The sequence below is a fragment of the Emydura macquarii genome, unplaced genomic scaffold (genome assembly GCF_026122565.2).
Source record: "Emydura macquarii macquarii isolate MOO-44397 ecotype Brisbane River unplaced genomic scaffold, CSIRO-AGI_Emac_v2 contig_1748, whole genome shotgun sequence".
Taxonomy (NCBI): Eukaryota; Metazoa; Chordata; order Testudines; family Chelidae; genus Emydura; species Emydura macquarii.
The window spans coordinates 154,817-175,721 of record NW_027131885.1 but is presented as its reverse complement, the minus strand read 5'-3'; the positions used below and the strand labels follow the sequence as shown (position 1 = coordinate 175,721).

General features: G+C 59.2%; 2 protein-coding genes across 2 annotated transcripts; both read right to left on the bottom strand.

The window, feature by feature from the left end:
- Positions 1-369: 369 nt before the first annotated feature.
- TUFM (Tu translation elongation factor, mitochondrial) lies at positions 370-10,033 on the bottom strand. Its single transcript, XM_067556377.1, has 11 exons — positions 9,746-10,033; positions 5,233-5,279; positions 4,590-4,752; positions 4,052-4,218; positions 2,215-2,319; positions 1,870-2,034; positions 1,664-1,796; positions 1,438-1,542; positions 1,197-1,348; positions 989-1,108; positions 370-795 (listed from the first exon to the last, which is right to left on the bottom strand). Exons 1-11 carry the CDS (start codon positions 9,843-9,845, stop codon positions 634-636), a joined length of 1,419 nt encoding a protein of 472 aa, XP_067412478.1. The 5' UTR covers positions 9,846-10,033; the 3' UTR covers positions 370-633.
- Positions 10,034-10,879: 846 nt separating this feature from the next.
- RABEP2 (rabaptin, RAB GTPase binding effector protein 2) lies at positions 10,880-20,038 on the bottom strand. The gene is made up of 14 exons (XM_067556373.1): positions 19,938-20,038; positions 19,404-19,667; positions 18,917-19,056; positions 17,510-17,629; positions 16,954-17,289; positions 16,602-16,718; positions 16,330-16,428; positions 16,003-16,134; positions 14,457-14,646; positions 14,266-14,277; positions 14,120-14,175; positions 13,761-13,859; positions 12,777-12,893; positions 10,880-12,609 (listed from the first exon to the last, which is right to left on the bottom strand). Exons 1-14 carry the CDS (start codon positions 19,942-19,944, stop codon positions 12,508-12,510), a joined length of 1,791 nt encoding a protein of 596 aa, XP_067412474.1. The 5' UTR covers positions 19,945-20,038; the 3' UTR covers positions 10,880-12,507.
- Positions 20,039-20,905: the final 867 nt, after the last annotated feature.

The window sequence follows — 20,905 nt, the reverse complement described above, 5'->3', positions numbered from 1 at the left end:
GCATGCAGGCAGCCCCCCAGCTGATTGAGTGCTGCTGCCTCCATTCCTGCTGCTAATATTTTACTCTCATGGGGTACCCCAGGGAGCCAATCAGCACCCCTCACCTCTGGCTCTGCTACCCCTTGGGGAAGGCCCAGTTCTGCAGCCAAAGGGGCTGCCTGTGGGTCCAAGAATCCCATCCCACCCTGGAAACTTCTCCATGCACCAGCAGACCCCCAAGTAATTAATGCTGCCCCTGCCCCCTCTTTAGCTGCTTGTGACCTTACACCTAGACTCAATGGGGGATGTCAGCCCCTGCACCCCACCTGGGGCCTGCAGTCACCTCCAGCCGCCCCCCCCCCCCCCCCCCAGAAGCAGGAAAAATCCAGCCATGATTCCACATCTTTATTAACGAGAAATGGGAGGCAGCAGCTGCCCCCCCAATAGCTGCTACCTGTGCTGGAGGGCAGCGGGCATCCTGGGCACAAGAGCCACCCCAGCAGCAGCAGGAACCAATCCGCCACCAGGTAACTGGGGCCAGCTCTGGGTGAACATGACCCCACTCAGGGCAGCAGTGCTAAACAGTCATTGGGACAGCTCCCCCCGCACTGGTTGGTTGCGGGCACAGCCTGCTTTCCCCAGCCTTTAAGCCCCTTATTTGTCATCCTCTGGCCCCACCTCCAGTGTCTTGGTAACCACCCCTGTGCCGATGGTGCGGTTGCCCTCACGCAGCGTGAAGCGCTGACCTTCCTCCAGCACCATGGGCTGCCGCAGGGTGAGTGTCAGGGCCGTGTCCTCGCCGGGCATCACCATCTCCTGCCAGGGCAGAGTGAGAGCAGGTCAGATGGACACAGGCTGGCTGGCAGCACTGACTTGGGGGGGATGGGGGGGGGGGGGCATGAGTTGGGGGGAGCTGGTTCCTGGCCCACTGGTGAGCCCAGGGCCAGTGCTGGGACAAGGAAGGGCCAAGGGTGTGCTATGGGGCAGGACAGGAGAGGAAGCTCTATACCTTTCCAGGTGGCAGGAGGATCCGAGAGACCATGTCCCAGGTGAGGGAGAACATGACGGGCATGTAGTTAGAGACAAAAGGCTTGTGCCGCCCACCCTCCTCCTTGCTGAGGATGTACACCTGTAAGGGGAGGGGGAGAGACTGTTACAGGCCAGCCTGTCCAGTAGCCCCCTGCCCTCCCCCTCCCCAGGCTGTCTGCAGCCCCCACCTGAGCCTCTATCTTCTTATGAGGCTTGATGGAACCAGGTTTGCACATCACCATGCCGCGCCGCACGTCCTCCCGCTTCAGTCCCCGCACCAGGGCACCCAGGTTGTCCCCAGCCTCTGCCCGCTCCAGATTCTGGTGGAACATCTCAATGCCTGCGGGGGGAGGGGGGGGAAGGGATGGGGTGAGATGAACAGAGGGGAGGGAGAGAGAGGGGAGGGGTTGCACCCGCAGCCGCTCCTACCTGTCACCACAGAGCGAAGGTTCCGGTTGTGCCCCACGAACTCGCACTCATCTCCCTTCTTGACGATGCCCCGCTCCAGCGTCCCCGTCACCACCGTCCCGCGCCCTGCAATGGTGCAGGGGTCAGTGCCATGGTGCCCTGCAGCATGGGCTGGGGAAGGAAGGGTTCGGTGCTGCTAGGGTGTGTGGGGAAGAGCAGATTCTGTCGGCAGGGCAGGGGGTGTTACCTGGGATAGAGTAGATGGACTCGATAGGCATCAGGAAAGGCTTGTCCAGCTCCCGCTCTGGCAGCGGGATGTACGTGTCGATCGCATCCAGCAACTTCATGACGGAGTTAAGTCCCAGCTCGGGGTTGCGGTTCTGGGGGAAGGGCAGGGCGTTAGTGGCGGTAGGGGCGGGTGAGGTGCTGCAGGGGGAAGGGCAGGGGGCTCACCTCCAGGGCGCAGAGGGCGGAACCCACGATGACGGGCGTCTTCTCCCCGTCATAGCCAAACTCAGAAAGCAGCTCCCGGATCTCCAGCTCCACCAGCTCCACCATCTCCTGGTCCTCCACCGCGTCTGCCTTGTTGATGTACACCACAATGTGCTGTACCCCAATCTGGGAGGGCAAAAGGGGGAGAGGTAGCCCAGCTAGGTCCTCGGGGAGGGGATCTCCCAGTTCACAGACCAGTCCCCCAACACCACGATGTGCTGCACCCCAATCAGGGAAGGGGATCCCAGGTCACAGAGCACACACCCCAGGAGCCAGTGCTTCCGGCAAAGATGCCCCTCTCCTCACCTGTTTGGCTAGCAGCAAGTGCTCTCGGGTCTGCGGCATCTGCCCGTCCGTCGCTGCCACCACGAGGATGCAGCCGTCTAGGGGGGAGGTGCCTGTGATCATGTTCTAGAAGAGAGGGGGAGGTGGCGGTCAGGCCCCACACGGGTGGCTGGGGCATGAATGTGTTATTGATGCACTGAGCCTGGCAGGGAAGCTGTCGGCATGAGACACATTCAGTGCCCCACACAGACCTAATCCCCAGCGCAGGGACAGTGAAGCCACACACAGCCCCAACCTCTCCATGCCCACCCGTGGCTCCTCACGGGTGTCTGGAGAAAGAGGGATAGAGCGGTGTGTTTGGGGACAGAGGGGTCAGTATCTGGGGCTAGGAGGCTGTGGGGATAGAGAGAAGAGAATGTGGTGCATTTGGGGACAGAGGGAGGGATGGGGTGGATGGAGGGGGCAGGGAGCGTTTAGGGACAAGGATGGGTAGAGAGGTGGGTGGAGGGAGGGACGGACAGGTGTGCACATGGTGAAAGGAGGGACGGGAAAGGATTGAGGGGATGTGTTTGGGACTAGAGGAGTGGATACGGAGGTGGGTTTAGGAACAGAGGCAGGAACGGAAGGGTGTGGGTGCAAGCCTGGGGGAATGAAGGGGGATGTGTGGGTGAGAACGGGGGAATGGATTGGGGGAGGAGGGAGGGCAGAGGTGGCGACAAGAGGGTGGATGGGTTCCCAGCCCTGCGGGATGGTACCATAGAGGCCTGGGCAGGCCTTGTGGAGATCCTGCCACAGGCAGGGCACAAGGGGAACAGCTGATTCACTAGGGAATTCCCCCTGAACTCTAGCACCTCCAGGCAGGTCACCAACACCAAACCCAGATGCTCTGGTGCCTGGGTACAGGGCCAGCTCCCTGGCTAGAAGGCCACAGTGGAGCGCTAGTGCTGTTTGGGTGGGCTTGGCCCTTTAAGAGAGCAGAAATCTGTGCATGGGAGTCCCCAAAGCAAGTCACATGACCACCAGGACAGTGCCTAGGCTCCCTAGCAGTAAGGTGACTTACCTGGGACTACGTTTCCCAGCATTCCACACACACAAAGCACCATGAACAATGTTAAAATGAGTGACTTGAACAACAATGTGAACAACAATTCTAGCAGATGAGGGTTGGAATGGACTTCAGGAGGTATCTACTCCAACCCCCTGCTCAAACACGGTGGGCCCTGCTCCTGCAAGAACTAATGGATATAAACTGGCCATCAGGAAGTTTAGACTTGAAATCAGATGCAGGTTTCTAACCATCAGGGGAGTGAAGTTCTGGAACAGCCTCCCAAGGCCAGGAGGAGGGCAAGAAACCGAGCTGGCTTCAAGACTGAGCTTGATAAGTTTCTGGAGGGGGTGGGATGGTGGCACAGCCTGATTTGGCAATTGACTGATCTTTAACTACTGGCGGTAGATGTGCCCAGTGGCCTGTGATGGGACGTTAGATGGGTGGGTTTTGAGTTACTACCGAGAATCCTTTCCGGGTGTCTGGCTGGTGAGTCTTGCCCACATGCTCAGGGTTTAGCTGGTGGCCATATTTGGGGTCAGGAAGGAATTTTCCCCCAGGGCAGATTGGCAGAGGCCCTGGGTTTGTTTTTTTTTTGCCTTCCTCTGCAGCATGGGGCACGGGTCACTTGCTGGTGGATTGTCTGTACCTTCAAGTCTTTAACCCATGATATGAGGACGTCAGTAGCTCAGCCATAGGTCAGGGGTCTGTTACAGGAGTGGGTGGGTGAGGTTCTGTGGCCTGCGTTGTGCAGGTCAGACTAGATGACTGTAATGGTCCCTTTCAACCTTAGAGTCTATGCCGTGCCCTCACCTTGACGTAGTCTGCGTGGCCAGGGCAGTCGGTATGGGAGTAGTGCCGGTTGGCCGTGGCGTACTCCACATGGGAGGCATTGATGGTGATACCACGAGCCTTCTCCTCCGGTGCATTGTCGATCTCCTCGTACTTCTTGAACTTGGTAGCTCCCGCCTCAGCCAGGACTGGGGGAGGGGAGTGTGAGAAAAAGGGGTAAGTAGCCAGCTGGGGAAGAGACAGGGAGGCTTGGAGCCAGGACTCCTGGTTTCAATTCCTAGAACTGCCAGTGATTTGCTCTGTGACCTTGGGCCAGTCCTTTCTCTACTTCGTTCCTGTTTGCATGCTCACCCGTCACCCGCTCAGGCGGTGAGATCTTGGGGGCAGGGACGGTCGCCCTTTGTGTCTGTGCAGCACCCAGGACAATAGGTCCTTGATCTTGGTCAGGGATTGGGAGCAGCGCCTAGTCACAGCAGGGGCCGCTAGGTGCTACTGTGACACCATGATACGCAGCTTCCTGCTGGGGTGATCCCCTGCCCCGTGCCCTGCCCCCGCTCACTCTTGGTGATCGCTGCCGTCAGTGTGGTCTTGCCGTGGTCCACATGCCCAATGGTGCCCACGTTGACATGGGGCTTGTCCCGCACGTAGGTTTTCTTGGCTTCTACAGCAAAGCTGCGCAGCAGCAGGGGACAGAGACGGGAGGCCAGGCTGGGCAGGGATACCTAGGGGCACAGGGAGGCTTTGACACGAGTATATCCCCCAACCCCCACAGCTCCCCCCCATCCACCTGACCTCACCACAGCTCCCATCCATGCACTCCATGCAGCATAGCGCCCCATGGCCACTCCCCAGCCACTCACCCAACACAGCTGGGTTCTCCACAGCCCAGTTCCCCACCCTACTATGGCTCCCTACCCATATCTCCCTCCCTACCCTAACTCCCCAACTCCACCCCCCACTGTCATCTAGCTTCCTACCCAACCACACCACCACTACCCCACCCAACATGGCTCCCCCAACACTTCTCTTCACCTCCACATTAATTCATTCCCCATTTCTCCCTTCTGTAGCCAAGGTCCCAAACAGCCCACTGCCCGGGAGAGCATGTGTGCATGCATATGTGCATGCATTAGTCTTGAAGGTTCAGCTGCCTCATCAGCCCCACAACCCACATGGCCCATCACAGACAGATGGTTCCTTACCGTCCCCGAGACGCCCAGCAGGTAGTGGAACAGGCAGCCCCGGAGGCCTGTAAGAGATACAGGGAAACAGCTGTTATCACCCTGTTGCACTGGTCAGTCACCCCCGCCCCACATCTCCAGTCAGTCTGGAGGCTCCCCCACACGCCCTGTCTGGCTATCAGGACCCCCTGCTGCCTCTCAACTGGTGCCTGGATTGTGAGCTCTTTGGACAGGGACCCTCTCTATTGTGCGTCTGTGCAACACCTTGCACACTAAGTCGCATGACCTAGTGGATGAGGCCCTGGACTGGGAGCCAGGACTCTTGGGTTCAATCCCCAGCACTAGCATTGCCCTGCTGTATGACCTTGAACAAGTCCCATCCCCTTTCCGTACTTCAGTTTCCCTCTCCAACTCTTTGTCTGTCTACACTGCAAATTCTTTGGGGTAGGGACTGGATGGATGTACATGACATGATACGGGCCCTGATCTCTGTAGGGATCTAACACCACCAGCATGGACAGCTATTCATTATCCTGACAATTCAAAATCACCTTGAGAAAGTGAATTCAACAAGATGAAATTCAATAAAGACAAGCAAAGTGCTTAATTTAGGAAGGAAAAATCAAAGGCATTACTACAGAATAGGGAATAACTGGCTGATGGTCGCTCTGCAGATTAGAGTGGGTCATAAACTGAATGAGTCAACAATGCGAAAAAAGTTAATATTATTCTGGGACGTATTAAGAGGAGTGTTGTATGTAAGACATGGAAGGTAATTGTCCCCCCCTACTCAGCGCTGGTGAAGCCTCAGCTGGAGTACTGTGTCCAATTCAAGGTGCCACAGTTTAGGCAAGATGTGGACAAACTGGAGAGAGTCCACAGAAGAGCAACAAAACTGATCAAAGGCTTAGAGACCTGTGAGGAAAGGTTAAAAACACTGGGCATGTTTAGTTTAAAGAAGACCAAGGGGAGGACCTCTTCAGACATCTTAAGATGATGGTGACCCATGTTCTCTGAAGATAGGACGAGAACCAAGGAGCTCAATCTCAGCAAAGGGGACAAGGTTAGATATTAAGAAAAACTTTCTAACCATAAAGACTAACAAATTTCTGTGGGCATAAGCTTTCGTGGGCTGCAACCCACTTCGTCAGATGCATGAAACGGAAATCACAGATAGGAGGTATATATATACATCCAAGGGTAAGAAACAACCATGGGGAGGGCAAGTGCTAACACAGTCAATTCAGTTAGGGTAGATGAGGCCTATTCACAACTGTTGATTGGAGGGTGAGAATGTGTGAACAGTGACAATTACTTCTTGTAATGAGATAACCATTCTAAGTCCCTATTCAGACCCACCACACCACTGAACAACACACTAACCTACAGATACCTTCCTACCAACGCTACAAGAAGAAGAATTCTACATGGACTCCTCCTGATGGCCGAAACAACAGACTACACTTTTACATAGAGTGTTTCCGCCGACATGCACAAGCTGAGATTGTAGACAAGCAACATTGCTTGCTCCATAACCTCAGCCGTGCAGAACGCAACACCATTCACAGCCTCAATAACAACCCCGACATTATAATCAAAGAGGCTGACAAAGGAGGTGCCATAGTCATCATGAATAGGTCGGATTTCGAACAGGAAGCTACCAGACAACTCTCCAACACCACATTCTACAAGCCACTACTGTACGGTCCCACTGAGGAACACCAAAAGAAACTAAAAGATCTACTTAAGAAACTCCCTAAAGAAATACAGGAACAAATGTACACCGACACACCCTCTGAGCCCCGACCAGGGTTATTCTACCTGCTACCCAAGATCCACAAACTTGGGAATCCTGGACACCCCATCATCTCAGGCATTGGCACTCTGAAAGCAGGATTATCAGGCTATGTGGACTCTTTCCTCAGGCTCTATGCCACCAGCACTCCTAGCTATCTTCGTGATACTACTGACTTCCTGAGAAAACTACAATCCATCGGTGATCTCCCAGAAAACACCATCCTAGCCACTATGGATGTAGAAGCTCTACACCAACATTCCACACAAAGATGAGACTACAAGCCATCAGGAACATTTTCCCTGATGATGATATGGCACACCTGGTAGCTGAACTTTGTGACTTTGACCCACAACTACTTCAGATTTGGAGACAATCTATACCTTCAAGTCAGTGGCAAGCTATGGGCACCCGCATGGCCCCACAGTATGCCAACATTTTTATGGCTGACCTAGAACATCGCTTCCTCGAAACTCGTCCCCAAGCACTTTTCCTTTACCTACACTACATTGATGACATTTTCATCATCTGGACCCAGGGGAAAGAGTCCCTCAAAGAATTCCACCAGGATTTCAGTAATTTCCACCCCATCATCAACCTCAGCCTGGACCAGTCCACACAAGAAATCCACTTCCTGGACACTACAATATAAAAAAAGGATGGTCACATTAATACCACCCTATTCCAAAAACCAACTGACCACAATGCATACCTTCATGCCTCCAGCTTCCATCCTGGACACATTACACAATCCATTGTCTACAGCCAAGCCCTAAGATACAACCGGATTTGCTCCGATCGCTCAGACAGAGGCAAACAGCTACAGGATCTCCATAAAACATTCTTAAAACTACTATACCCACCTGGGGAGGTGAAGAAATAAATTGACAGAGCCAGACAGGTACCCAGAAGTCACCTACCACAGGACAGACCCAACGAAGAAAATAACAGAACACCACTGGCCATCACCTACAGCCCCCAGCTAAAATCTCTCCAACACATCATTAAGGATCTACAACCTATCCTAGCAGATGATCCTTTGCTCGCTCAAGCCATGGGAGGCAGACCTATCCTTGCTTACAGACAGCCCCCCAACCTGAAGCAAATACTCACCAGCAACCATACAACAAGAACACTAACCCAGGAATCTATCCCTGCAACAAGCCCTGTTGCCAACTCTGCCTGCACATCGACTCCAGTGACACCATCACAGGTCCTAACCACATCAGCCACACCATCAGGAGCTCATTCACCTGCACATCTACTAATGTAATATATGCCATCATGTGCCAGCAATGCCCCTCTGCCATGTACATTGGCCAAACTGGACTGTCACTACGCAGAAGAATAAATGGACACAAATCAGACATAAAAATGGTAACATCCATAAGCCAGTAGGAGAGCACTTCAGTCTCCCAAGACACTCTGTAGCTGACTTGAAAGTTGCCATACTTCTACAAAAAAACTTCAAAAACAGACTTCAGCGAGAAACTACAGAGCTGGAACACATCTGCAAACTTGATGCAATCAAACTGGGTCTGAACAGGGACTTGGAATGGTTATCTCATTACAAGAAGTAATTGTCACTGTTCACACATTCTCACCTTCTAATCAGTGGTTGTGAATAGGCCTCATCTACTCTAACTGAATTGACCGTGTTAACGCTTACCCGCCCCATTGTTGTTTCTTACCCTTGGATGTCTATATATACCCCCATCTGTGATTTCTACTTCATGCACCTGAGGAAGTGGGTTGCAGCCCATGAAAGGTTATGCCTGCAGAAATGTTAGTCTTTAAGGTGCTACAGGACTCTCATTGTTTTTTCTAACCATGAGGCTAGTTAAGCCCTGGAACAGGTTATCTATGCAGACTGTGGAGTCCTCATCTCTGGAGGTTTCAAGAGCAGGCTGAACACCTGTTGGGCAGCTCTAGTTTTACTTGATTCTGTGTCAGCAAAAGGGGCTGGACTAGACCACTTCTCAAGGGCCCTGACAGCGCGACATGTCTATGATTGTTGTGTATCATCTTGTACTTCACATCAAGCTTGTGTGTGACTGGCCCCAGCTCCCGGGAGGTGAGGACTGCACCCCTCTATGGGGCAGCTCAGGTGGCACCGTTTTGGATCATCCAGCCAAAAGGGGTGCTGGTGCTGCTGGTACAAATGCTCGGGGCTTGTTAATCCTGCGGTGAAGGGATCTTTGCAAGGAGGGCCCGGCTTGGGGAAGGGGGCGGGGGGGGGGGGTCAATGGGTCAATGGCAGAGAAGATGGAGTCAGAATCATGGATGTTGGGATCTCTCCTTTTTCTCTCAGGATCCCAGCTGCGCGCTGAACCCCCCCGCCTCCCGCAGGATCACCCAGCTCTCACACTGCCCACCACGGCACCTGGGTCCCTTCTACCCCAGGCCCACCTGGATCCCGCAGCCTCCCTCCCCCCCATCCCGCCTGCTCCTATAACACCCGCGGCCCCCAGGATCGCTTCTCCCCCTGCCGCCATCCTCTCGCCCCGGGGCGGCCCCCCCAGGCTCCCTGCGCTGCTTAACTCGCCTCCTGCCCCGCCCATCACCGCCCCTCCCCCGCCACCGCAGAACCCGGCCCCATCCCGCGCGCGCCTGTCCTGGGGCCCGTGACCTTCCCCCGCCCCCGCCATGGAGGCCCCGGCCCCGGCCCCGCTCAGCCCCTCCCCCTCCTTCTTCTCCTCCACCACCACGCGCCGGCCCCGCGCAGCCCCCGCCACTGACCGGCGGCTCCGCTCCGCCCCCCGCGCACCAGCATCGCGTGCGCCGCCATCGTTCGACCGGAGCGGAAGTGACGCTCGCGCGGTCGCGGGCTGAAGCACATGACCTCCGAAGGCAGCCACTTCCGTTCGCGAGCGCACCGGAACTGCGGCGTGGCCGCGCTGGCACGCCCGCGGGGAACTCCATGGTGTCTATCTATGACCGGCGGGAAGCTCTATGGTATCGGGGGCGCACTGGCTGAGAGACAGGGCCAGTCACAGTGTGGCGCCGATCGGGCCGCTCTATCCTCCACCAGGCGTCACTCTATAGTCACGGGGCCACAGAAAGGGGACTCTATGGTGCTGGTGGAGCCGCTCTGCCCACTAGGGAGAGTCTATGACCCAACGGAGCCGGGCTAGGCACCAACCAGTTGAGACTCGATGACTGCCTGGGGGGAGGGGAGCCTGTGACACCCCCCCCCTCCCCGCAGCGGGGCTCGGGAGGAGCCTCTCTGCGCCCCGCCAGGGAACCACTCTATCTACCCAGCGAGGACTCTATGGCTGAGAAGACAGGAAGCCTCTCTAGTCCCCCCAGTTAGACTCTATGGCCCTTTAGGGCAGCGCAAGCTGGGGGGTCCCGGGCCGGTTTCCGGTGGGGGCGGGAGATTAAAGCTGCGGCCGGGCCCGGGACCCCCCCCGCCCGCCGCCTTCGTGCCCCGCCCGCCCGCCGGGGGCCTGACAGGGATGGGCCAAGGGGCGGGGCCGGGCAGGGGCCACAGACAGACAGACACACACGTGGGTGGGAGGGCGCCGCTCCGGGCACGGCTCATCCACAGGGACCCCCCCCCCGCAGCACCAGGCTGGCCGGGCTACGCGGCAGGGCAGAGCGGGGTCAGCTGCCGCCGCCATCACAGGCAGGGCCCCGGGGCCGCTCGCCGCTGGTTTTGCCGCACCCCGAGTCAGACCAATTTTGCCGGCACAGGCGCGAGTGCGGACAAGGCCCCGCCGCCCTCGGCCTAGAGCCGCAGCAGCAGAGGCCCGGGGCCGGCGCTTGACTAGCGGCAGCTGAGCTGAGCTGGGCCCAGGCCTGCCCCTGCCCCGGCTCTTGGACCTTTACCGAGTCACTCAAACGTCCTGCGCCTCCCCTGCCTCAGCTGTAAACAGGGCTAAGCCCGGTCCTTTGGCGGGGCTTTCGGCTCTACCGAGGACCTGGCCTGTAACAGCGCAAAGCAGCATTTGTGGAAGGGCTCAGTGCTGCCCTGACTGACAAGCTAGTTGGGGGGGAAGAGGCGGGTTAATCAGGGACACAACCTCTTCAGATTTTGTGTGTCACAGAAAACAGCTGGCACAGGAGCTGGGTTCGTGCAGGTGGGGGTTTCCTCCCCGCATTTTGCTGTTTCTCTTTGGGTTTATTCTGCCAGCCACTATTAGCAGCTCCAAAGGCAATGCAACTGCCTTGGCACAGCAGGTGCTAAGAGTCCCTAGAGGAGGATGCCCGGTCGCCCTGCCCCACATCGCTCTCCAGCCCCTCAAATGCTCTATGTAATCTTATTGTAATGATATCTTCTTATTGATTTGCTCCGCAATCTGGTACCCTGCTATTTGACCTAGGCTAACTGAGAAATGCATCGGGTTTTGGTCTGTGGAGAAGGTGACAACCCTAGCCCAGATGCTCATGGAGAACCTGCCCCATCCCAACTGCACTGGACCTGCAGCGGGAGTCACCTGGTGCAGCTCCCAGGCTAGACCTCTCCCCATCAGTAGAGAGCAGAAACCCCTCCCCCCAAGTCCCTATAGCCCCCTAGGGCTGCCCCTGGGATGCTGTGGGGCTGCTTTGCGCACACAGCAAGGACCCAGCAGGGCCCTGCTGAGCGATCAGTGCACCGCCCTAGCTGCAGGAAGATCTTAGCTCTCCTTTACCACAAAACCCCTGCTTCCAGCTCTGGCAGCTGAGAAGAGAAGCTGAAAAATGCAGGAGGGCAAGGCTCTGGCTCAGAAGGCAAGAAAAAAAACTCAAAACAGGGGTCACACAAAAACCGGCCCTGATTTTGCAGGGTGGGGCACGTGATTTTTGAATAGGTCAGACTGGCAAACACGGCAGGCAGAGGGGAGAGGTTACACCCTTACACCCTCATTGCACGTGCTGCATAGTTCAATCTCACTCCTTTCTCCCACTTACGCCCGTCCGCTGTGTGGGGCAGGTGAGGCACAGAGAGTGGCGGCGGTTTAACATGAAAGGGGACAACTGGACACACATGGCTCAGCCGTAGGATGGTCACAGAGTCACCTTTATTAACCCTGCCCCGGCGCCCCTCTGCACCAAGGCAGCTGGTGGAGTGTTAGTGTCAGGGGAGCCTGCAGGCCAAGCACGGCGCAGACCCTGGGGAAGAGGGGGGGGGGGGGGGAGAGAGAGAAGAGAAAGGGGAATAAACACTGAGCCGGCTGGCATCTCCCAGCAACAGAGCCCAGCTCCTATCCTCAGTGTTAGTAACAGTCAGTAACAGACACTCTCTCCCACAGGGGAGCCAGTTGTGGGGCAGGGCTGTGACTCCATCCCCTCTTGTAGGAGGGGGAAACAGACAGAAGCTGCATCTTTGGTTAGTGTGCGGGGGGTTGGGGGCACCTTCCCTGAGATACTGCGCAGGGGGCAGACGACCTGGGACCCCAATCCCACAGAAGGGATCTGCCATTCTGCCCTCCCCCCCCAGGAAGGGGTGGAGTTCATGGCCCCCTGAGGGAAGGGATTTGTGTCTGTATGCCCCCGGGGGGGCCTTGCTGCCCAGGCCCTCAGGGCTCCTTGAGCTCTGCTACATCCTTCAGCCGCGTCCCGTCCACAATGCTGCGCACCTGGTCCAGCGATGGGGCTTGGCGAATCCGCTCCAGCTGCACCTGAGGGATGAGTAGGGCTGAGGGACGCTGCGCGGTGCCCCTCCCGAGCACCTCCCCAGACCCACTGCCCAGTGGGACCTGGGACGCAGAGACTCCCCCCCCACATGGGACAGCTCCCCCACAACAGACAGTGGCCCTGGCCCCAGGACATGCCCCCAACCCTGTACCTGCAGCATCTGGGAGAGGCGAACAAAGTCCCTCTGCACCTGCTCGCTGGTGTCAAGCTCTGACTGCAACCGCTGCAGCTTCCCCCGCTGCTCAGACAGCGCCTCCTCCAGCCTGGCCTGGGGAGAGAGCCAGTCACAACTCGGGGACCAGCCCCCTTACCCGCCTCCAGCCCAGCCTCAGGGGAGAGAGAGCATGAGAACCTGGGGACCAACCCCAGCAGAGGACCATTGTCAGGATCCCTGCTCCCATGCACCACTGCTCCTGTCTGCTGGTGAGGGGGGAGAGGAAACGTTGGAACACTTTTATGGACCGTGGGTGGCTCAGGTTATCCACCCGCTTTGTACGGCCGTGCAGTGGGTGCAAAGAGGTTCATTTCTCACCTGGATGCAGTGGCGGAGGGCTTAAGGTGGCTTTGCCTTTCCTTCAGTCTCCCCCTGGAAGGCCGGCTGCGCACAGGGAAGCTGGCCCATCGCGCAGGGCTGTCCCAGGCAGCTGGCGCATCCCTCCCCACCGTGCCGTTGGCTGCGAGCGGACGCCTCAGAACCACGCCAGCCCGGCGCTCACTGACCAGGGGATGGGCTGGAAGTCAAGGCAGCAATAGGCCTGCCTGGACTGGGCCCAGATGCCCATGGAGAATTCATGGGACCCTCCCAGGACTGGTCGGGGAGGGAGAGAGTGAACAGCTGGGTTGTCCATGTGCGATGCCACGGACACTCTGCCGGCACTGGTTCAATGCTGCCACGTCCCTGAAGTATGCACTGGCTGCGTCGCGCCCGAGGGGCCAGCTCGACCGGAGGGCCAGTCTCAGAGGTGCAGAGCTCACCTCAGTGAGAGGCCGAGGGCCCAGTTCAGATTAGGGGCGCCCGCAAGGGGATGGGATAACAGCCGGGCACTGAAGCCCTGGAGATCCGTGCCAAGTAGTGCCAAGGGCAGCTTTAGGGGACACAGAGAGGCCAGGGGAGGGTCTGTCATGGCTCACTCACCTTCTCCTGTTGCCAGGCCTGGCCCTGCTGGTCACGCCGGGCAAGGTCCCCCTGGAGCCGCTGCACATCCTGCTCCAGCCCCTGTGTCCGCTGCTCTGCCTGGGGAAAGGAGGGGGAACCAGTATGACCCCATCACCTCCATCACCCCTCCCCTTAGGCCCCCAGTGCTGTGCCTGGGCAGAGGGGTGGTCAGCATCAGACCCCTTCATGGCATGTCCTGCCTGTGTGGGAAGAGTTCAGCACAGACCCCCAGGGGCACAGAGCAGGACAGACTCAGACGAGCCTCCCCATCCCGAGCCTCTCCCGCTCCAGGGACTCCTCGCACCCCCTTATCACCTCCCCACCCCAGCCTGTCTCACCTGCCCCAGCTGCTGCTGCAGCCTCTCCATCTCTGACCGGACACTGCACAGGGAGGCTGGGGAAAGACAGATGGGCAGGAAGTGAGTCACGGGGGTGGGAGGGGAAGGGAGGGCAGCAACAGACACACACCCTAGTCCCCACTTACCCTCCATGAGCTCTGTGGGCAGGGGTGATGGAGCCACAGCCAGGGACAGGGGGAGGGAAAAGAGACACAATGTTAGACCAAGGGGGGCTTTACCTGCCCCGACGCCCCCAGGCCGACCCACTACCTATCCCCAACCAATCTCCTTCCCCCTCCCTCCATGGGTCCCCAACCCAGGTCGCCCTGTTCCTTACGGCTCTCCTCACGCTGGGCCCCCAGCTGGGCCTCCAGAACCCCCTGCAGCCGGGCCCGGGCAGAATCCTCCTCCTCCAGCCGCTCCCGCAGGCTGACTATCTCAATGCGCAGCCGCTCGTCTTGGTGCTTGCTGGTTTGGCGCAGGGTCCCGGCCTCCTCCTGCAGCCGGCGCACCAGGGCCTGCAGCTCCTGAGGGGGAATGGGGGTGAGAGCTGTACCCTGACACCCCCAACGCCAGCGCTGCAGCTCCCTGGGGGAGGGGGTTGCAAACTCACACCTCAGACATGACAAACTCACTGTGCAGTATGCACAGAGTAACGTGTGAGGCATCTGCAGCAAGCCTCACTGGGGCGTGATTCAGAACCCTTGTGCGACGGGCGTGCAGGTACGAGGTCAGGAGTAATGTTTATATACTGCAAGTGCGCTTAAGGGACTTGGCGTGCAAATCAAATCACCCAGAAGTGAGGTTCCCAGTGGGAACCGCTGCCAGGCAGTGATGCAAGGTTCTCCCATCTGCCCTCGCCACAACCTGGAACAGTCGACGGAAAACCATCAGAGACGGTTGCCCCTGCGCCCACTTTCACCGCCAATTGGAGGTGAACAAACCCCGGTACAAGACGGGGGTTCATCCAGCCCGGGACCAGGCACGAAAGGCTGCTTACAGTAGAACACAGACGAGGGAGAAGCACTTGGCACCCAGTCGTCAAGGAAACCCCTGGAGGTGAGGGGGGCTTTCGTGGACGCCTGGCTCCTGCTCCTTGTGAAACCAGCCAGTGTGGCCGGGGCCTTGTGGAGGGAGTCTGCTCTGTGAACCAGGTCCAGAGACTCTGGGATGGGTGGCGCTGGGGTGGCAGTTCAGGGTTTGTCCCGGGTTGTAACCGGTTGTTTCCATCCCTTTCTCTCACTGCCAGAAAAAAATCTTTATTCTCACTTCCATACATCTGCTTCTGTTTCTCCCGAGGGTGGCTGCTCCCTGGGGCGCTGGGTCAGGTAAAACCAGGTCTCACGGCTGCTCTGGGGGCAGAGGGTCTAGGATTTATGTGAGTAGCCAGCGTCGGGGCTTGACGTCACCGGAGAGTGACTGAAAGGGATGCGGGGCCTGGGGTGCAGCTACCGTTACCCTGCGAGATGAAGTCAGGGCTGGCAGAGCCCGGAGGAGAGGGCTTGAGTGGCTGACAGGTGGGGGGGCAAGGAGCTGCCAGACAGACAGACTCCATCCTACCTGGCAGGGGGAACAAGGTGACTCAGAGTCCTGGATACCCCAAGAACTGTCACGGGTGGGGGGGAGGGGAAGAGAGGGAGACACACACCCATACCTCGATAACCCCCAGACCAGCGCCTACAGCTCCTGGGGGGAAGGGGTGTGAGACCCATACGTCAATTACACCCACACTTACAGTTCCTGGGGGGGAATGGAGGTTTGCATGGGAGTTCACCCCACAGATACCATACCCACACCCATACCCCTCTGGGATGGCGCTGTGATCAGGGAGATGTCCTAGGATACAGCTCTTCCCCAGGGCATCTCCTCTCACCCTGTGGTACCTGCACAGAGTCGGGCAGCGACAGCTCCTCATCGGGGCTTGGGGGAGCCCTGGAGCCGCGCAATCCCTCATTCTCCTCACTCAGACGCTGCACCTCGTAGCTCAGCCGCTTGTGGGATGACGCCAAGTCGGCCTGGGGGAGGGGATGGGGGTGAGCAGCGGGATTGGATTCCCCACATCCTGAACCTCCCCGACCCATACCAGTGCCCCCCACCATGGACCCCAGTCCCCCTCCCCCCACACTCCCCAGCCACTCCTCCTCATGCCAACCCCTCACCTGGCATCTTCCACCCTGCCTGGCACCCCTCTGCTCTGACCCCCCACTCACTATCTGCTCCTGGGTCCGGTGCTGGGTCTGCGACACGGTCGCCTGCAGGTTCTGCAGCAGCTGCTCCGAGTTCTGGATCTGATCCAGTAGCACCAGCACCTGGGAGAGACTCAGCCATCAGCAGGGACCAGCCTGGTCACAGGGAGAGGGGCTGCACGTCAGCATGGGGGGGGGAGGGAGGGGGGGCCAGGGCTGGGCTAACAGGGGGCTGCAGGTCAGGAGTGAGGGGCACCGACAGAGCTGGGGGCGGGGCGGGGAGCCGCCCATGGTACCTGCTTGGCACAGTCCTCGCTGCTCCGTCTCAGCGCCTCCTGCAGTCCCAGCTTCTCCTGTGTCGCCGCCTCCAGCTGCCCACTCAGCTGCTGCAGGGACTCCTGATGTCGCCTGGCCTGGGGGACCGAGGTCACAGGTCACCCCATCCTGCCCACATCCCTGCAACCCTGCCCTGCATCCTCCCGCCAGGCCCCCTCCCCCCGGATCTCCGCAGCCCCCACGCCCAGCTTCTCCCCACCCCATAACGCCTGCTGCCGTCCTCCCTGCTTCCGGCCTCCCCCACGTCCATCGCCCCCCTACCCCACTCCCACAGCTCCCTTCTACCTCCTCCCACGCCCCCACCTGTCTTACCTCGTACTGCAGCTGCATCCACTCCCCGTCAGGTACCAGCTGGAAGCCAGGGGGCGGCAGGTAGATGCTCTCGGGCACCAGGGTGCCGGTGGACAGCAGGGAGGCTGTGTCCTCGTGCTCAGGGCTGGGCCGGCGCCGGGGCTGGGGAGAGCTGGCACTGGAGCTGGCGATGGAGACACTGTCGCAGCCGCGGGCGAAGGCCAGGCCCCCTCCCGGCTCTTCCTCGCCTTCTGGCCCGGAGCCTTCATCCCCCTCCCCGTCCTGCTGGAGAGGGGGTGCCCGGCCAGGGGCCTCGGCGTCAGACAGCAGGGACTCCGATGAGCCGCAGAGTGAGCCCTGGAGGAGGAAGAGTCATGGGGCAAAGAGCCCCCCGCCCCGTCAGAACCCCCTCAGCTCTCCTGATCCCAGCATCACCTCCTCCCCAGCCCCAGCCCATCCACATTGGTCACCCTTCCCCTCCGCACACATACGGACGTCTGCACAGCCTGTCTCTCCACCCTCCAGCATCCACTGCCCCGCCAGATGCCCCCACACGGCTTCCCCTGCCCGGCCTCACCTCGGGCCCCCGCAGCCCCCGGATCAGCCCCTCGGCACGGGACAGTTTGCTCTTCAGCTGCGCAATCTCCTCCTCCATGGGCAGCACGATGCTGCGTAGCCGCTCGGAGTCCTCCTGCGCCTGGGGCAGGGACAGGGTGAGCCCCAGACCCCCAACCCACAGCACCCCAACCACAGCCCCTGCACCCCATCACCCACCCCTGCACCCCCACTATTCACCCAAAGCTGCTTGGAGTCCTGCTGGGGCATAAGAACATAAGACCGGCCACACTGGGTCAGCCCAATGGTTCATCTAGCCCAGTGTCCTGTCTGCCGACAGTTTTCTGCCAGTGGCAAATGCTTCAGAACAGGCCAGAGCAATTATCCAGTGTCCATCCCCCGTCATCCGGTCCCAGCTTCTGGCAGGCAGAGGTTTAGGGACACCCGGTGTGTGGGGTTGCATCCCTGCCCATCCTGGTTAATAGCCACTGACAGGCCCATCCTCCAGGAACTCATCTAATTTAACACAATTAGAAGCTTTTGACTTTCACAACACACCCAGCAACAAGTCGCCCACATGTTGACTGTGCATGGTGTGAAGAAGTACTTCCTATTGTTCATCTTAAACCTGGGTGACCCCTGGTTCTTGTAAGGGCTTAACAACACTTCCTTATTCACTTTCTCCACACCAGTCATTATTTTATAGCCCTCCATCGTATCTCCCCTCAGTCATCTCTTATCTAAGCGGAAGAATTCATCTTTTTCATCTCTCCTCATAGGGAAGCTGTTCCCCACCCCTAATCATTTTTGTGCCCTTCTCCATATTTCTTCCAATTCCAAGGCATCTTTTTTGAGACAGGGCGACCAGATCTGCAGGCAGCATTCAAGGTGTGGCCGAACCATGGATTAATAGAGCTGCACTGTGATATTTTCTGCCTATTATCTATCCCTTCCCCAATGGCTCATAACACCCTTGGCCTTTTTGACTGCTGCTGCAGACTGAGCAGATGTTTTCAGAGAACCATCCACAGGGACACCAAGATCATTTCTTGAGTTATAACTCAGTTATAGTTACGTGTACGCACGCACGCACAAATAGTTACAGTGAATCACCACTCAAGAAAGAGATTTTGGGCAGGGACAACATGAGCCAGGGACCCCACTGCCCTCCAACCCACAGCCCTGACCCCCTCTGCCCCACAGCACCTGTCCACTATCCTCTGCTCCCATAGGACCCTCCACTTACCCCCTCCGCACGCCCCACCCACCCTCCAACCCCCTCCCAGGCTGCATCCACTCAGAGTACTGCTGGGCTCGAGGAGCAGTGGGGAGGGGGGAATCAACCTGGGTCCCTAACACCCTCCAAGGGCCCATCCCAGCCTCTCTGCCCACCCCCAGGGGCCCATCCGCCGTCCGCCCCCCGCCTCACCTTCTCCATCTGCCACTCCAGCGACTCCAGGGGCTTTCCCTGCGTCTGGGGCTGCTGCCGGCGGCTCATCTCCCGGGCCCCCCGTGGACCTCCCCCATGCTGCAGGACCGCTAGGCGTCCTTCGTAGCTGCTGATAGTTTCTGGGGGCACAGGAGAGGGGCAGCGTGAGGGACAAGGGAGCACCAGGTCCCACCTGGCTGTGGCCCATTCCCCCAGGCAAGGGTAGCACAAACACATGCAGAGTGGGGGGGGGGGGGGGGGGGGGATGTCCGGCTTCTCCTGGCACTTTGGCAGCTTGCGTACAGCTCACCCCACGTACAACCCCGCTGACAGATCTGGGAGGGGGTGTACCAGAGGGCTGGAGGGGGGGGAGGTACTGGGATGTAAGGGGCAGTGCGTGTGGCTGTGTGTGGAGCTAGGGGCAGATCGGGGGATGGGGCTGGGGGCAGACAGGGGAAGGGGCTCTCTGCATGCAGGCCCGACTCACCTTTGAGGATGGCCTGCAGCGAGGCCACCTCCTCCTGGCACTGGCGCCGCACGGCGCGCACGGCCTCCTGCTTGGTGCTCTCGCTCACGGTGGCCACGGCTCGGACCGTCTCCACCTCGGCCAGCGCGGCTGCCAGCTCCACCTGCAGTGCCTGGATCGCCCCCTCGGGGTCCCGCTGCGGCTCCGCGCCAGCCGCCTCCGGAGGGGTTGTGGCAGCCTCCGGCATGCCCAGCTCCTGGCGCAGCTCCTCCGTGCCACACGTCTCTGGGGGCAGAGATGGGGGGATCACAGACCCAACCTGCTGGATGGCACCCGCCACCCTGAGCCCCTCCCCCAGGGGTCACCCCCCTCCTGCCCCTGAGCCCCTCCCCCAGGGGTCACCCCCCCTCCTGCCCCCACCACCCTGAGCCCCTCCCCCAGGGGTCACCCCCCTCCTGCCCCTGAACCCCTCCCCCAGGGGTCACCCCCCTCCTGCCCCCGCCCCCTGAGCCCCTCCCCCAGGGGTCACAGACACCCCATTCCCCGGCCTCGCACCCTCCATGCTCCACGCTCACGGCTGCCTTCGGCGCCCCCGACAGCTTTCGGGCTTCCGCGTTCGGGACCAGCTGGAGGCGGGGCTTCCCGAGCGTTCCCGGAAATAGCCGAGCGGCTCCGGAGGGAACCGAAAGTGATCGAGCGGTCGCGGAAATGCCCGAGGTGGCCCGAGGCGTCCCGGGAGGCAGCGGAGATCCCCGAAAGGGCGGGCAGGGAGGGGCTGGGCCTCGGTGAGCGGCCCCCGAGGGGGGGAGGGAAGAGGGGCGGAGCCCGGGGCAGAGTCTATCTGTCTGTCTATCTGTCGGGGCTGCCAGCCAAAACCTCGAATAGCTTGGCAGTGGAATCCCATACAACCACGCCCGGCAACCGCATCTCCCCCCAGCAACCACCCGGGCAACCATATCTCCCCTAACAACCTCCTTGACAACTGCATTTCCCCCCCAGCAACTACCCCAGACAACCGCATTCTTCCTGGCAACTACATCACCCTAGCTACTACCCCAGCAACCACTCTGGCAACTGCATCTCTCTGGTAACCACCGCTGGCAACTGCATTCTCCCCAGCAACCTGCCTGGCAACTGAGTCTCCGTGGCAACTGCCATTGGCAATTGCATCCCTCTGGCAATTGTGTTGACCCCGTAGCAACCTCTCTTTGGTAACAAACTCCCCTTGCCAATCATCCCTGGCAAACTCCCCTGACAGCCACCTAAGGCAACCTCATCCCCCTGGCAACCACTCCTTGGTAATGCGCTCCTCCTTCCACTCATTGCCAGGATCCACATCCTCTTGGCAACTGCCCCCTAGCAGCAGCCCCCAGCAACCAGATTTCTCTGGCAACTGCCGCAAGCTACCATGTTTCCCTGGCAACTGCCCTCAGAAATCATGTTCCCCTGGCAACCACAGCTTTAGGGACCTTGGCGACCTCTCCCGCCATGTCTCCCCCCTCTACACCCATGGAGTTGGGCCT